Genomic DNA, 17,719 nt, shown 5'->3' with positions numbered 1-17,719 from the left:
GAAGAGTAAAAACCTGATTTTACCGAACCCAATTGACACACATATGCACATGCCTATACAAGCTCTTGTCTGGCATTGGATATTCTGATGTCCGGTTCGGATCGGGTTATTTAGGTTATTTGGGTATATAGGACCCTTTGAAGAACCAAACATTTTTCAGATCCAATCAATTTGGGCAATGTAGGGTTCGGGTTAATGTGAATTCAGGTCGGATCTCTATTTTCTATAAACCCGAAACAGAATCAATTATAAATTGTTCGGATTTGGTCAGGTTTGAAACAAACAAAAGATTACAAAAAACCCAGAAAATCCGAGTTAAACCGTAAAATCGAAAATATTCGTGTAATTCAGAAGTTTTTTTACTAATTTTTATTTATAAAAAATAGTTTTCATATCTAGTTATTTTAAAACTTAAAATATTTTTTAATTTTTATTAAGTTAAGGATATTCGGTATCCGTTTGATTCTCTGTTCGGATCCGATTCGGTTCAGTTTTTCAAGTTTAAAGAAATAGAAACTATTCGGGTTTTCGTAAATTTCTATCTGGTTTCAGTTTTGGTGTTTTGGTTTAGTTCCAATTCGGTTTTCGGGTTTCAGATAATATGTCTAGGACTATCTTGTCGGTTGGTGTAACTGAACAGTTTTCCACCGGTATAGCGCTCACTCGTACTTCAGCTGTATTTCAATAAACGAAAGTGAGGAATATATGGAAGCGTAACACTATAAAGGGTTATTCAGATTAGTATTTTTAGCATAATGATATTTATAATTAAAGATTAAAATTGTATGTGACGTCATTGTCTTACTGCATAACAAGGAGGAGCTTTAAAACAAGATATCAAGAACATAAAATATATATATACATCTAACATGCTAATAACGCGATCGATATCGAACCCTTTTTCTATAATGAAGGAAGCACAAGGAGCTTGTGGTTAACGTTTGTCAAGAATCTCCAAAAAGATAAAGCGAAAGATGAAAACAACAAAAAGAAAGGAAGGAGAGAGATATATAAAACAATATAAGAAAAGAAAAAACTATGAAATTAATCAAGTGAGTACCATAAAGTTTGTGTATATATATGAAGAGATGAGTACTCCTTAATTAGAACCCGATCTTGTAAGTGTTTGTGAGAGTTATATATGGCTCCTGTCGGATTACCTCCAGGCTTCAGATTTCATCCAACAGACGAAGAACTAGTAAACTATTATCTGAAGAGAAAGATCTGTGGTCAAGAAATCGAGCTTGATATAATCCCTGAGGTTGATCTCTACAAATGTGAGCCATGGGACCTCGCAGGTACGTTATTTTACATTCTTCTCGTTTCTAGTAACTAATTAACAAGTTCATGGCCAGCGTTGGGCTCATTATATTGTTACGATTTTTTTTTTTGTTAATTATATATATACTTAAACCAAGTTTTAGTCGGTCAGAAATTATTCCTAAAAGTAAACTATATCCGACGATGTTTGCTTTACATGGTAAAAACTTAAGTTTCTAGTTCTAATTTCCTTTGCTATGAAATTATTACGATTTCTTTGGTTTTAACTTCCTTTTCTAGGGAATTGTTATGGTTTAAGTTTAACTCAACTGTCAATTATACATTCATGTTACATTTTTCTTTTCATACTAGCTATAGTAAGTTTTGGTCTTTTGACTCATAGTTGATAATCTTATCTTACAGTTTTGTTTTTATATGTTATAAGATTATTAGTCTTTTATGATCGATGAATGCAAGTTTATGAAATGTAGAGAAGTCGTTTCTACCAAGTAGAGATCCAGAATGGTATTTTTTCGGGCCACGTGACCGGAAGTATCCAAACGGGTTTAGGACGAACCGAGCAACGAGAGGTGGATACTGGAAATCGACCGGGAAAGATCGGAGAGTGACGAGTCAAAGCAGAGCGATTGGGATGAAGAAGACTTTGGTTTACTATAGAGGAAGAGCTCCTCAAGGTATACGTACGGATTGGGTCATGCATGAGTATCGTCTCGATGACAAAGATTGTGATGATCCCTCTTCGCTCCAGGTGATTGATTAATCTTTCATAATTCAATATATTTCAAAGAATAATAGTACAGTAGTTACTATTACGTATGTTGAATTACGTCGATAATCAATATGCATGGCTAGTCCCAATTATTAAAGAAAATCAGAAATAAGAAAATTAATTAATAATGATATGAAATAAATTCAGTAGATTAAATTTACCATACTTGAAACATGATTTTTCCATTTATCATATACATTATACACGTTCCATTTCATTTTAATTATAGTTTTAGATTTTTGGAAGAAAATATTTAATCATGTATATAATAAACAGATATCTGACTTTAATAAAATAAACAAATTGATGTATACTCGTTTCTTGCTGTAAGCTGACAAAAGCTTAGGGTTTCACTTTGGCTTTACTGCAACGAACGCAAAAGACAGATTTAATAATTACTCAAATAAGACAAATACTTTTATCCTTCTCTTTTTAAATTACACTCGCAGATTCGAATAATATTATAGATATACAAAATATATAAAAGTTCTTATATATATATATCAAAGTTACATTCCAAATATTTAGTTTAAATGGTAATTTGGTGGTGCAGGACTCGTATGCATTATGTCGGGTGTTTAAGAAGAACGGAATATGTTCGGAGTTGGAAACAGAACCGCAACTACAAATGGGACAATGTAGCTTCACGACGGTGTCAATGGAGATGAACTCCAATAATATTAATTATAACAGTGATATTTACGAGGCAATGTCGCCGGAAGTTGGAGCTTCCTCCGCCTGCGTAGAAGACATCGTCGACGATAAAGATGACTCGTGGATGCAATTCATCACAGATGATGCGTGGGACTCCTCATCAAACGCTGCAGCTATGGGACATGGTCAAGGGGTTTATTGACCAGTAAAGAACAAAGAGTATTGAGAAAAAGAGAGATTATAGAACTATTGAGTACACTTTTGTTGTACTTTATCTATATAATCGTTGAAATAAAACCTCCGGGGGTAAGTGGTATTTTGGAAAACTTATAACTAATTTTTTCTAATTGTGGAGGGAAATCATGTGATTTGATTGAATATTATTTTGTGTTTTTATATTTTTATATTTTTCCTGGGTTGATGACGTTATGTTATCCATTGATTTGACAACTCTATGGATCATTGGTACCTTTGTTCTATTACCGCACATGAGTGTAACCAGATCCAAGTTAATGGGCGAGTATATTTGGATTTGACGATTTGTGATTAATGTTCTTTTTTTCTTTCACTATTCGGAGAATAGCGTGCAGCCCAAGTTACATACAACTTGTTAGGTCAAATATTTATTGTTAAATAAAATTTTGCAGCTGACCATGAGATCAAGATAAACATGATTGCATCATACAGAAGCATTCAACGGAGATCTCCCACATACATCCAATGTTTCTGACTATAATTTACGATATAAAGTAAACTATATATGATCATATCTGTCGGTAATAATAAAAAGTAGTGAATAATACTGCAAAAACTTCTTTAATCATATATTTTTGGATGATTCTATATTCTAGTATTAATCAAGAAAACAGAACAAAGAAAAGTGCAAAGTGAAGAATTTGATGAAGTGTAAATCTAAGATTCTGATCTCACTCTCTTCCAAAAAGAAATATATCCCTTGCCTTCCGATCAAGGAGACTTGACTTTCTTTTCTCACACGCATCTCAAATACTTCCGATCATTTATTTTTCCTACTCTGCATTTTGTAAATCTCTATAATATTATCTGAGAGTCAGTTTCACATGTGTCACTCTTACATTAATTCTCGCGATGGTTGATTACATTGATATCCTTAATGAATTAAAAATACTAAATACTATTTTTTTTTTTTTTTATGTAGTCTCCTTTTAAAAAATTTCCAAAAACATATACATCTAATAAAAAAGGAAAATTTTCATAGTTAAAAAAACGAATTGAAAACGAAATATATGTATATATTATATGATTTCATAAAAAAGGAAAGTTCACAGAATAGTAATATTACATTTAAAAAATATTTTTAAATAACATAAAATATACTTTTGAAGTAATCAAATACTTTCTTTATATCTATATTTTCTTAGATGAAAAAATATAAATTTGTATATCATGTGATTTCATTAAAAACAATTTACACATATAATCTTGATATTAGAAAAATAAATAATATTTACTTTAAAACATAATTTTAAACAATGCAAAAAAGTTCAAAGTAATAGAAATATTTTTATATATCTATCTGTTTTCTTAGATGATTACATAAAATAATTAAGTAACATAAAGTGATATATGTTTAACTATCTAAAAATAGTTTATAATTAGTATTATTGAAGTGTTTTATTTGTTTTTCATATATTTTATTGACTATAATATCTTCCAATTACAGCAAAAAAATATCGATAAATTATATTTTACTTATATAGTATTATTTTCAAATAAAATCACAATTTTGTTTACTGCTTATTTTACAGAGATATTAAAAAAAAAATTTAAAAAATAGTTTGATCAAATCGTTACAAAATAGTTTAATGAGGTAGATATATTATATTTTATCATTATTAAAGTTATTTGTTTTCTTAATATTAAATTTTCTTTTAAATTTTATGCTTTTATGTTTGTGGAACTTAATATAACCATAATCAAAATATCAAAGCAAATATGAATTCTCATTTTTAAAATTATTTAAAATAAATTTCAGTTTCCATTCAATCAATCAAAGGCATAAAGTTATTTAGAATTTATAAAATATTTTAATTATTGTAAATATTAATATGTGTTCATGAGCTTCCAAAAATGTATCACCTACTTATGTATGTAACTTCCTATTGAGCATCACTTTATTTTATAATATATTTTGAAAAACATCAACATATAATTTGATAAATATTATGAAAATACGTGCACATTTAAACGATAAATAAAATTGATTTGATTTGCTTAGTTATAATAAAAATTAATTATACTTCATTTTGAATTTGAAAGAATATATGTAACTCAATATACTCAGAACATGAGTGACTCGACTAATCTAACTTATATCTAAAATCATAGATTTAACTATGATAAGAATATATAATTTTATAAGAATAGTAATTTATTTTATAAATATAAATCATAGGACAACTCAAAACATATTAAAATGAAAATAAAATATTAACCAACTGTTACAATTTAATTATTTCCTAAAATTTATATATATTCATGATACTTCAGAATATTATTGTTATATTAATTTATGTAATTTGGAATCAGACACTTTAGTCTATTTTTTTTATTCTAAGCACACTATATCTTAAGTTATACATAATCATCGTAAAATATGTTTACATATTTAAGACAACAACCATCTAAATGCAAATAAGAAATTAATCAAAATTTTAATATATTTAGAATAAAAAAAATTATAGTTGAATTTAGAGATGCAATCCAAATTACCCAAATGAAAACTAAATCGACTGTAAAAACAACAAAATCGATTAGATATAACATATATAAAATCATATGTATTATTAAAATAATATAATATTATAAATATAAATGATGCATACAAAATTATAAATTAATTTAAAATTAAAGGTAAATAGTAATCAATTATTATAGTATATTTACTTCAGAAATATTTATATCCGTGCACGAGCACGGGAAAATCACCTAGTTCTCAATAAACAGAAAAGAACATAATTATATGTACATATATATATCATATCCCTGCAGCAAAATTATACATATAGATGAGTGCAGATTCAGCTTAGCAAATTCGCCATTGGTTTTCGACCGTCCACACACCATATTTCAGGTGTTATTGTTACATCTTCCACGGTAGAACTTGTCCAAGTTTATATATCTCCTAGCATACATGATTCATGAAACTTCTTGAAAAAAAAATTACAAAGAACATAAAAATTATATACATGAAACATGCAAAACGAGTTTTATCTATACATTTGCAAATAGGTTTGAAGCAGTTTATGTTTGCTTCACAATTATAATTAACCCGAGAAGTTACCAGAGGCCGTAGCATAACTGGAAAGACCTTGACCATCGTGTCAGAGGTCTCTGATTCGGGTGACTACTGGGACGAGACTAATATAATATGTTGTGGTTTCAGACCTAGGGGGTTACGGACTTCGGCACCTTTCGGTATTCAAAAGAAAAGAAAAACGAGAAGTGATAAAGTGACTTGTTACTCTCAGGCCCCGGCTGAGGGGCACAAGTCAAGCTGTGCGATCGCTCCGGACCTAAACATGTGTCCCCAATATATTAGTAGTTAAGGGGTCCAATTTTTTTTAAAAAATCTATATTTTTATATATATAAATATAAATATAATAAATAAAATTGAAAATGGCCTAAAAATATTTTATATGCATATAGTTTTATTTTTATTACGAAATATACAAAATATTACTGATTAAATTTTAAAAATATTTTAAACATTATCTGAATATAAATCTTAGAGGATGAAAAAAAATATTTTTGTCTTATGGCCCAAAACAATATTAAGCCGGTCCTGGTTACTCTAGTTAATAAATATATGTGAATAATGTGTTGTTATAGGTACTCCCTGACTAGATCTTGAGTTTTTGTTCGTTTTTGTAGACCTCCTGAACAATAAGAAACCGCGTGTCTAAATTAGAGCTCAAGAACATTTGTGTCACTAACCCTCATATGCACTAGTCTGTCTTTTGTTCTGTATATATCGTGTGTGTGTCTAAACCCAAGTCTCGTCTCTTTTTTTTTTTTTGAAACACAAACATTCATCACTGCTTTAAAAATTAGGTGACAATGTTTAAGGCTAAAGAAGCCTGTTCAGCAAATAAAATCTGCTTGGCCAAGAAATCAGCCTCTCTGTTTTTCTCACGGAAACCCCAATGAAAAGAAAAACATCATAAGCCGTTGATAGGGTGAAAATATCGGCAACACCGCAACAACACTGTAGATCTCCATGTTCATGGAAGCAGTATTCAAAGCTTTGACCAGCTGAGTAGAGTCAGATTCACATCACATCTCAGATTCTTTATTTTCCATAGGTTTTTTATTTTTTGTTGAAATTATTTGGATTGAGAAAACATTCACACAGTTATACTATTTTAAGTAGTGATAATTTAGTTTCCAGGGGGAATCAAACCCATAACTGATGTGGATACACACCAAGCCCCAATAGATTGCTACTAGGCTACCACCACTTGATTATTCAAATATTGTTCATGTGTAAATCATATATTTCCAAATCAATCCACAAAGAGACAGCATACAAAAAAAATCAAACAGAAGTACCTTTCTACTCTCTGCTCCAACAACAGTGAGCAGGCAGCTAAATATATTGAATTAATATTTGTAATAAAACAATCAAAGCCAAAATTTAAACAGGCAGCGATCTAAATTCTGAAGGAACCGATATAAAATTAGGAAGATAAACACAATGAGAAAACCGAACAATTTCATAACCTATTTGGATCTTCTTGCACATATCCTCCCTCACAATATAGATGCTAGCAGCTCCAGTCTCTTCGTCGCCACAACACATGATCAGAGTCTTCTCAACGATGAAGTAACTAATCCCACAAAGCTTATTAATCAACTTCGGCAAGTTACTTGTTGGCAAAGTCATCAAGCTTATCCACACCACTTCCTCTTCATCCATCTTCTCCTTCGTCACCCAAACACTAATCTCCCCTGTTACATAGCATTGCTTCAACAATGAAAGTCCATCTCCTTTGTAAACCGCAAGGACAAGTTGGTCGCGAGAATGGTTCTTCTGACACGGAAGGAGACAAAACGTTTTGAACGTCTCACTCGAGAAATCAAAGCTTCTGATGAAACACTCATGAGTGTCGGGATCACTAGTTACCCAATAGAGATTCCCGTTCAAGGACAAAGGATCCATGGTGGGCCAGTTCTTGAAAGGAGCATCAAGAAACTTCAACGCACGAGACGAACACTCGTAAACCGCAACTCTTTTGTAAGTCACTTGGTACGTGTCGCTTACGTCACGGAGACAGTTTAAATACCCTAAGATCTTGTAACGCTTCTCGGGCACGTTGCTATCGTAATCGTATCCCACACCGCAGAAGTGGAAGCTTTTGTCGACGTACTTGATCCATCCTACCTGACTTAACCACGGGTTCCAAAACGCAACGCCTTGTTTCCAAAAGTGGCGGAACAAGAACCCGTCGCAAGAAGTGATGGTGGTATGCGTCAAGTCTATGGCCTGATAAGGAAAGTCAGAAGGTACCTCATGTACTTCTATCGTTGGATCAGTTCCTCCTGTGCGGAGATCGATGTTGATAGAGTAGGCCTTGGATTCGGTGAGGAAAATGAACTGGGGACGGACACGGGCCAAGTGCTTGTTGAGGAAACACTTGTCGTGTAAAAGAGAGTTCCAGTGTTGACATACGGTTCTGGACCGTACAAGAGATAGAGGTGGAAGCCGAGAGAGTATCTCTTCCTCTAGATCACATGGAAGCTTCACCGGAGCCATTATTACTATTAGCTTTCTTGAATGAGGCTCTAATAAATAAGAGATCAGAAACTTTATATTTGTGTAAATAAAGATAAGGTATGGGTCTAACCAAATGGTGTGGGTGTGGGATAGCTTGTATGATTTGAACTTTTTCCAGTTGGCACACGTTTTAATGTTGAGAAATTTCAGTTGGAAAGTATAACCACTTTTCCTTTTTTTTACGACAATCCAATTTCCTTTTTTGACCACAAAAAGAAAGAAATGACGTATGGTTAGAATGATTTTTTTTGACCGGTAAATTATGATAAACATTACATATACGATATTACATCGGACAATTTTACATACCTTGTGAGGATTAACGTTTGACTACACACCCTAAGCCGCCATGTGAGATCTATTCTCAACGTTACTCCTTGCGTCATGCTGAAGATCTCTCGTAAATATTTTCTTTAGTTTTCTGCATAATTCGTCTTCTCTAGGAATTGAAACCCGGACCTCTTGATGTAGAAATTGCGTCGCCTAAGATTCGAACCCCATACTTTGATGTATAAGCTTTTTAAACCTTAACCAATAGGCCACGGTGCTTCCAACATGATCAGAATGATTAGTACTTCGACAATTAGCATTAATAGTAAAATGCTAAATGAATCTCTCAACAATTTCATATACATAATTGGGTCGAAAGGTAGTTGAATTTTTTAATTTATCTGCAAGCAATTTTGGATTTAAAAGGTTTGGATTTTATAGGAAAGCTAAACAATCAATCTGACGGTGGCACATTAATTCATCAAAAAGTCAAAACGAAACTAACAAACTTGTTAGTTAGTTCACCGAGTTGTCCGTGCCGTACATGCCCTCCCTTCCTCAGTTTCCACCTGTGTTTTGAAACCTTCCTCAGTTTCCACCTGTGTTTTGAAACCTGATCCGGATCCGTGGTTGAACCACTAAATCCGGTCCAAAAAAATCTGTTCGGATTTTGTGAAAAATTCAATATTTAGAAACACGCAAAAACCCGCAAAAACCCGCAAAAACCCGGAACCCGATACCGATTGAACTAATAAATAACTTTTGCTTTTTTTAATTATGTTTTATATTATAAGTTTCCAATTAACAAGTTAAGTGTTGACAAAAAAAAGTTAGGTTTTTCATTTTCAGTTTTATATATGTGATTTTTAGATTTTGATGAAGATTTTACTATGTCACCCGAAGAAAATAAGTGAACGACGGTAGAGAGAACTAAATTTTTTTTCTTGTCATCGACATAACAAAAATTAGTTGATGTGATTTGGTGTTACTTTATTTCCGTTATTGGCTATTTATTACAATGATCTTTTATTTTTGGTCTATTTTGGATTTGAAGTTTAATTTATTATTCACATTAGGCATTAAAATATTTATGAATTTTATGTCTTGTTTTTTTAGATGTCATAACTCTTACCTTGTTACAAAATTTTTTAAATATTCTAAACTATTTTTTGATATTTTGTATGTCAAATGAAAATAAAATATAGAAACTAAAGTTAAGTATTTTCTAAATGTTTTTAACATAAAATATATACATATCCAAACTATTATTTTATGTTTTAAATTTTTTTTTAGAAAATATTAAAATTTAGTTTCTATATTTTTCTAAGAAATCCCTTAGGATAGCTCTTTTTAAGTTTTTGTCACAAAAATAACACTCAATAAAGAAAATGGCCAAAATATGTTACCCTAGGGTTAACTAATCTAGACTTAGTGTTTAGAGTTAAGGGGTGGAATTTTGGGGATAAGATTTCAAATTTTTTTAAAAAAAAATATTAAAATTTTCAAAATAAAAATGAGCTATTTTGGTCATTTTCTTTTTTGAAGTCTATTTTTGTAACAAAAACTTAAAAACAACTATTTAAGAGAATTGCCCTATTTTTTTCATAGCTAATATATTATTATATAATAAAATTAATTCATTTATTAATCAGCGATCCGGTAAGTCGGTCGGTTCAGTGTTCGGATTGGGTTTAAAAACATTGGTTTCCACCCACATGTATACGTGATTCAGTTGACTAAACATCTTAGTCACTTTGTATTTTATATGATCCAATTTATTGTACTAGATTCTTACAAACTTGGTCGAAAGAGACACAAGCCCATAATAGGCCCGTAAAAATAGTTTGCACTCGTGTGACAAAGGGATCGTAGCAGAATTAGCATCGGCAAGTTATTGGCATGTAATGAGAGTCAATAGGATTAAAGGGTGTTGAACGAGGATTCAAACATTTCTTCTTGTATCTCCGTTTCATTAGATCAAAAGAGAGAATAAACATATAGACACATCCCATGTAGAACTAGGAAAATGTACTATTTATTATCTCAAGTCTCAACCCTGCAAAAGAAGTATCTCGTAAATATCTGTCCTAATGTTGAGTTCCTTGTCTCGCATCACTTCTTGTAAATCTGACATCTCTTTCGCCGACAGTACTGAACTCAGTTTCCAAAACCCATCCAGCCATAGTTTTTTCGACCTGCCACGCCCTTATGTTAGGAATGTGCTTTTTGATAATAATATGAAAAGGCTGGATTATATATATGCAAGTGTTACCATGGGCAAGCATTTATAGCTCGGAAGTAAATCCTCCTAGCTGCTGATGGATTGTGTGCGATGTCGATTTCATATGCAATGTAGCAACGCCATAGAATCACCGAGCTGTTTAGTGTATCTTGTGCCAATGCCCTTTCAAACAATCCACGGATTCTGTGTAGGGAGCCTCCTCTACTCAACTCATACGAAAGCGCAAATAGCCAAACAACTACGGATGGAGTTCTGCATGATTAACATATTAAACTAGTTTAGTATTGATATTAATACTTAAGCTAAGCATTCATTCCTACATTAGGAAGTTACTGTGAGACGGAGAGTTCATAAGAAGTTTGTGAAGAAGCTTACTTGCGGGAGTAGTCATCAAACATCATTCTCAATTTATGGGATGTCATACGGTGATTACAGATGTCTACCAAAGCTCGGTAAAGCTCGGGATTGAAAGGATACAGTTGCATTCCTTCTGATATGGGCTTCCATAGTTTTGACAAAGTTAGGTCGTCCTGATGCCTCTGAAGCATTCTCACGTAATAATTGAACAAGATTTCAAGTTGATGACTTTGACTTCTTCTTCCTGGAAAATTCACAATAACCACAACAAAGTCTTACGATGGAATATATAATAAACAGTGCATGCATGAACCTTGTCTATAAGAGAAATTTATCTGTACAACGAAAAAATTTCTGATGCAGTCACGTATACTTAGCATGGATATCACGTATACTTAGCATGGATATCAGTAAGAGAAACCAAGAATGAAGATCAGGGAAATAACCTGGAAGAACAGAACTGAACATGTGCTCCAGGATCTCAACAGTACCAGAAAGGTCATTCGTTAGCTCCTCAAATAGAGCTGCCGAACAAACAAGCGCTGCTGATTGATCATCTGTGACACCATGAGACCATATTGATTGTATCTTCTTAAGCTTCTCTCTGAACCCCTGGCGTGCTCTAAGGATCTGCATGCTTGAAGGCTGGGAAGTATAAGGAACATAAGCTAGACCACTTCCCAGATAGCACAGAATGTGCATAGCACGAGAAGATGATTCTGTTTCCAGACCGCTGCCACTGCTATTGGCTACTTCTGATTCGGCATACCATAAATATAGCAATGGAGAGTTATCCTGTAGTTCCTGTAATAAAAGGGGGAACCAACTCTTAACATGGGTACTATTAATGTAAAATAAAATTAAAACCAATTGCAAAAACAGGGCTCAATGTATCTCCTTACAAGTGCACCAAAAATAAAGTAAAAAAATAAGAAATCTAATCTGGCTCTATTCCATGTACATTACCTATAGAACAAAATGCTCTTTAACATATATAGACTACTATGATCTGTCCTAGATAAATACATTGTGTGCAAGCTTAAGTGGAAGGCCACCAGTTTTTCAGACCGGCGCATAAATTTGAATCAGCAACAAATACACAACTAAGGTTCCTTTGAGGTTTAAAACGTAGGTGGTAACATGTTAACGTAGTGTTATATGCTAACAACATAACGGAAATCTAACCTTAGGGAGGCCACAGATAGAAGTCAGAGCCATGTCAAAGATTCTTCTTGCATGTTTCATATTTCTAGAAGCAGCTTCTCGCTGAGCATAAACTCCACAAAGTAGTAGATCCTGTTAATGGAGAAGGAATCAATTAGGTAAACTGAGCAAAGAGCAAACCACACCTACAAATTGGAAAGGAGCTTACCTGCCGGTCACTTTTCAGGAGACGTTTGGCCAAAGCTTGGCATGGGGTTGTTGCGACTTCACATGTTTTCATGTTTGTTACAAATAACTCTTCTGCAACAAGCACAGCTTCTTCCAAAATGTAGTTTCGCGGAAAAACATTCAGACAAAGCAAGATGGCATTGCGGAGAAACTTCATCATTTCGGTCCGCATAGATATGTCACTGTTGCTACCTAAAAGAGATCCCAAGCTGAAACCGTTGGCACTATCTGATTTCGACAAACACTCATGAACATTTCTCAAATTTTCCAGCATAGAATCTGACAATGTTTCAAGACTATTTATTTTCTCAATCCACCACAAACTGTTGCTTGATGTCCATGGGGAGATATTCGCACCGAAAAAATCAACGAACTGGTATACCAGAGATAAGCGGGCCTCGTTTGAACGTAATGAAAATAGATATCCATTTATATCCTCATATAGTACAAGACTTGACAGTTGCTCTTCATCTTCTCTCTCGCCCATTTCATCAACACTTGAGAGTTCACCTATTAAAGGATGACGCATGATGGTTAATAACCACATGGACGTTACAAAAAATTTACATAAGATTGCAAGTTATAGTAGTAAAGGTAGAGATAGCTACCGGCTTTCCGAGTAGGCATCCATTGATTTTGATCTCGAGAAACCTCTTCTTCAAACCATTTGAACCATGTTGAAGTATCTTTAACCTCATCACTGGCCGCAGCGTTGATATCAATGCCTAATAGCTTTAACATAGCTTCAGTGTCATCTTCAGGCCTGCTATCCTCGTCTTCCATTTCTTCGTCCAGGCCCTCCTGATTACCTTCACCTTCTCCTGTGTAAGCTGAAGCAATACTACTGTCTTCTTTCCTATCTGACAATTGCTCTGTCCAACCTGTCCAACCGCCTACGTCATTGTCATCAGAAGATTCCTCGTTCAACATTTTTTGCCTTTGTTCCTCCTCTTTCTCCAACCACAAAGACCATCCAAAAGCTCCTTCTTCTCCAACTCTAGCACCATTACTGCTCCAAAAGTGTTCAAACAGTCTTAATTTACTCTGTTCACTTAGCAACAAAGATGGAGAAAAGATGCTATATTCCATTTCAGCTTGAAACAACGCTGTGGCCAGCTCCCGGTAACCAGCCTGCCATTCAAACCTGCAGAGGTTAACTAGCATATCCACAAGAACAAGTTCCTGCTGGATGAGAGTAGAATCCAATGGTTCAGATGTTGCATCCATCTGCATAATCCAACAAAAAAAGTCAGACCTTTCAATGACGAACTGCTAAGAAGAAGATCTCAATAATGTCAGCGACTGAAGCTAACGGGAAACACTACAAAAAAAAAACTAAGTTACAAAAAAGAACAGATAGACTCCACATGACTTGCGACAGTGTACAAACAAGTATTTAAGTGATACATCAACCATAAAACAAGAACCTGCCTATGTCGCTTGCTGCAAGCAGAAAAGAGTGCCTGGATTGCATAAGAATACATCTTCCTCACTTCTGATACTTTAAATCTGGAGAACTCCCCTTGAACAACACGAAGAAACTCCCTCCACAACTTGTAGCTTGAGGAATTCTGCATAAGTGCTTTTTCCCACCTACTGATCAGCACATCTGCGCTGTCTCTGCTTCGGTACGCCTTGAGAAGGGCAAGCAACAGTTCTTCGCTATCTGGGTTCAGTTCAAAAGCCTTCTCAAGTATACTAATCTTCTTCTCCAAAGTCTGCAAGCGAACACCTTTCTGAGACTGCATACTCGAAACCTTGTCTTGAAAATCAGCAAATGCCAGCCACGCCTTCTCATCATGAGGACGTTCCCTCGTCTGTCTGTTAAACTCACGGGTTTTATTCAGCACCTCATCCTCCCACGACGTTCCCACCACTGAAACATCTTCCTCTTCGCTTTCTTGAACAGCTTCACCTTCCTCTAGAGGAATGAAACGATCAAAGGACGAATCAACAGCATCTCTAGAAGCAGACAAACGAATACGCCTGAAATTCTTGTTGCGTTCCATGGCTGCATTCTTTGCATACCAGTATCTGTTGTCAGACTTTGCTTTCCCGTCCAAAGAATTAACATCAATCTCTGCGTCAAGCATAGAGCCACGCCTATTCCTTAGATACAGCTTCATGGAACCTGACTCAGAACCTCTATGAGAATTGTCAAGTTTATAACGAGGAACGTTCATCCTGCAATTCAACACACACTTAAAAACGCCTTTCACATACTATAGAATCACACTATACATGTAGAGCAAAAGTACCTGTAAATGGAGCCATAAGCAAGATTATCTGGATCAGGACGAGTGTCCAAGTAATAATCCTTGGCAGGCTTCGTATAGTATTCATCAGAATCCCTCTTCCGCTTCTTCTTTTTATCCCTCTTCTTCTTTACCCTCTCGTCATCAGACTCGGATCCTTCTTCTTCTTCTTCAATCAAATTGTAAACCCTAGGCTGATTAGTTTCACGCTTACTTCTACCAGCGTCTCCTTCTTCATCTTCTTCGCTAGCCTCGACATCGGATAGGGAAGGAGCCGTCGAAGCTGCGGCGTCGATGACGGAGAGATCCGTCGTGAAGCTGGCGTTGCAAAGCCATTGAGGAGCACTTGATATAGCTGAGATCGAGGTCGCCGGAGTAGGGAAAAGGGGGAACAAGCCTGTGGTATTCTGTTCGCCGTCGCCGTTCTCTGGTGTCTTCGACATTTTCATTTACCGGAAATAAAAAACGACTGCCTTCTGTTTTTCTAGTCACTGTATCTGTAAATGGGCCCATACATTAGTTGGGCTATATGTTAATACTTTATTAGGGCTGAATTAGTGGTTTTATATTACTCCTAATTATTTGTTATTTTCGCCTCATATTTGTTTTTTGTTTTTTCGTTACAATTTTACTCTGTCATCATGAGGAGGGGTACGGCAAAAAAAAATCTGAAAAAAATGAAATGCACGTGGACTACTGATATTTTTTTCTCTTCACTGATTAACCATTTCAGTTGGGATAAAATGCTCAAATAGTCTTAGTGAAGCAAAATTTACTATGTCGTGCTTTTAGTAATTCTAACATACTCTTCTACTCTAATGAAATAAGAGATTTCTGATTTTGCGCTTACGTTTTTCCTCCTCAATTGAAAATTTAAATTTTGAATTTTAGGTATCAAATTCAAAATTTAAATTTTGAATTTTAGTAAAACTAGAAACCAAGTTGAACCAAATTACACCACTGCCGAAGTACAAACATGGTATATAACTTAGTATAACTAGGTTCTAGTTTTACCAAGTTGTACATTGTCAATGTACAACTTGGTAAAACTAGAACCTAGTTATACAGTTTTACCAAGTTGTACAAGTACAACTCGGTGAAACTATAACCTAGTTATACAATTTTACCAAGTTACACGATAGTATAACTTGGTAAAACTGTTTTTCTGGGTTTGTAGTTTTACTTTCGTGTTCTATTTTGATATATGTTTTTTTGGATCTTAAAAATCGAAAATACAAAAAAGTAAATCGAAGATAATGGAAAGAATAGATGGAGGAATATGCAGAGAAGAAGGAAGATGAGGTAGAAGAGAAGAAGGAGGAAAAAACGGAGATGAAGGAGGAGGAAAAGGCGGCAGAGAAGGAAGACGAAGAGAAAACAGAAGAGGAGCACAAAGAAGAAGCAGAAACAGAGGGGAAGAAAGAAGAAGAGAAATAGGCCGAGGAGGAGAAAAATAACAAGAAGAAGGAGAAAAAAAGAGAAAAATGAGAAGGAAAAGAAGAACAACATAGAGAGATAGTAGAATTGAAGAAGATAAAAGAGAATGGGAAAAAGAAACGTGGATCTATAATTTAGGAGAATGAAATTGAATTAGGTTAAATGGTATGTTCCGTAAATAAGTAAATTCATCAAGGGTCAATTGAACTTCTACTTATTTTTTGAATTAAAAATAAATGAAAAGGAAAAGAATTAAAAGAGAGGAGTATATGAGAATAGTATTTTTGGATCAAGAGTATATCAGCAATTGATTCTTTCAGTTGATGTATATATATAACTTCTAAGGGAAAATCGCATAAAAAACCTTGAAGGTGGCAGCCACTTACACTTTAAACACTCAAGTATTTCAAAAACACTTTAAACCTTCAAAACGACACTTTTACCAAAAGAAACCTCCAACATGGCTTACTTGTACACAATACATCAAGTCAAAACGGTAGCTGGTACTGTTCAAAATTGATGACGTGTCAGTTTTCTTTTTTTCTTGATTTTCTAAAAATTATTTTATTAGTGAAATAAATATTAAAAAAATTTAAAAAATTCATTAAAAATTCAAAACAAATCATAAAATTCACAAAAAACCAAAATGTTAACCAAAAAAATTAAATTATTTTATTAATAAAATAAATATAAAAATACAAAAATATTAAAAAAAATCATAAAAATCAAAACAAATCATAAAAAGTCAATAAAATTCACAAAAATAAAATAAAAATAAAATAAATATACAGAAAATATAAAAATTCACGAGAAAATATAAAAATTCATAAAAAATTTAAAACAAATCATTCACGAGAATCATTTGAAGACAATGCATTTTTCTAATCTGAATTAGAGTAATCATAACCGAGAGACTGGCTGCTATTTTGGATTTTTTTTTAATTTGTTATGTTCTATGTGTGTGTTGGTTGGATTTGGAAAAGTTCAGGATTGTTAAAGGGAAGAATGTGTACTAATAATAGCTTGAGGGTAGCCAGTTTATACCACTCAATGCATGTTATTCCTTAGTCGCTTTTATAAAACCACACATAATTTTATTCTTGATTTTTGTGAATTTTTATGATTTGTTTTGATTTTTTAATGATGTTTATATTTTATGCATTTTATACTTATTTTATTAATAAAATAATATAAATCTTGTTGTGAATCTTTTATTTTCGTAAAATTTTATGATTATTTTTATATT

The 17,719-nt window shown here is 33.5% G+C and overlaps 3 protein-coding genes across 3 annotated transcripts; 1 reads left to right on the top strand and 2 right to left on the bottom strand.

The window, feature by feature from the left end:
* The first annotated feature begins 1,072 nt into the window (after window positions 1–1,072).
* On the top strand, window positions 1,073–3,219 carry LOC106343622 (NAC domain-containing protein 86). The gene is made up of 3 exons (XM_013782888.1): window positions 1,073–1,298; window positions 1,752–2,029; window positions 2,604–3,219. Exons 1-3 carry the CDS (start codon window positions 1,142–1,144, stop codon window positions 2,904–2,906), a joined length of 738 nt encoding a protein of 245 aa, XP_013638342.1. The 5' UTR covers window positions 1,073–1,141; the 3' UTR covers window positions 2,907–3,219.
* Window positions 3,220–7,327: 4,108 nt separating this feature from the next.
* Window positions 7,328–8,609, bottom strand: LOC106343621 (F-box protein At3g17710-like). The gene has a single exon (XM_013782887.1). The coding sequence runs from the start codon at window positions 8,497–8,499 to the stop codon at window positions 7,381–7,383; it is 1,119 nt and encodes a 372-aa protein (XP_013638341.1). The 5' UTR covers window positions 8,500–8,609; the 3' UTR covers window positions 7,328–7,380.
* Window positions 8,610–10,692: 2,083 nt separating this feature from the next.
* LOC106295708 (protein NRDE2 homolog) lies at window positions 10,693–15,479 on the bottom strand. The gene is made up of 9 exons (XM_013731679.1): window positions 15,040–15,479; window positions 14,209–14,965; window positions 13,390–14,008; window positions 12,762–13,291; window positions 12,575–12,685; window positions 11,836–12,193; window positions 11,408–11,633; window positions 11,063–11,284; window positions 10,693–10,985 (listed from the first exon to the last, which is right to left on the bottom strand). Exons 1-9 carry the CDS (start codon window positions 15,477–15,479, stop codon window positions 10,841–10,843), a joined length of 3,408 nt encoding a protein of 1,135 aa, XP_013587133.1. The 3' UTR covers window positions 10,693–10,840.
* Between the last annotated feature and the right edge of the window lie 2,240 nt (window positions 15,480–17,719).

This window comes from Brassica oleracea, chromosome C5 (assembly GCF_000695525.1).
Source record: "Brassica oleracea var. oleracea cultivar TO1000 chromosome C5, BOL, whole genome shotgun sequence".
In the NCBI taxonomy this organism is placed as follows: Eukaryota; Viridiplantae; Streptophyta; class Magnoliopsida; order Brassicales; family Brassicaceae; genus Brassica; species Brassica oleracea.
Note: the sequence above shows the minus strand (reverse complement) of the source record. Positions and strands in the feature narration are given on the sequence as shown.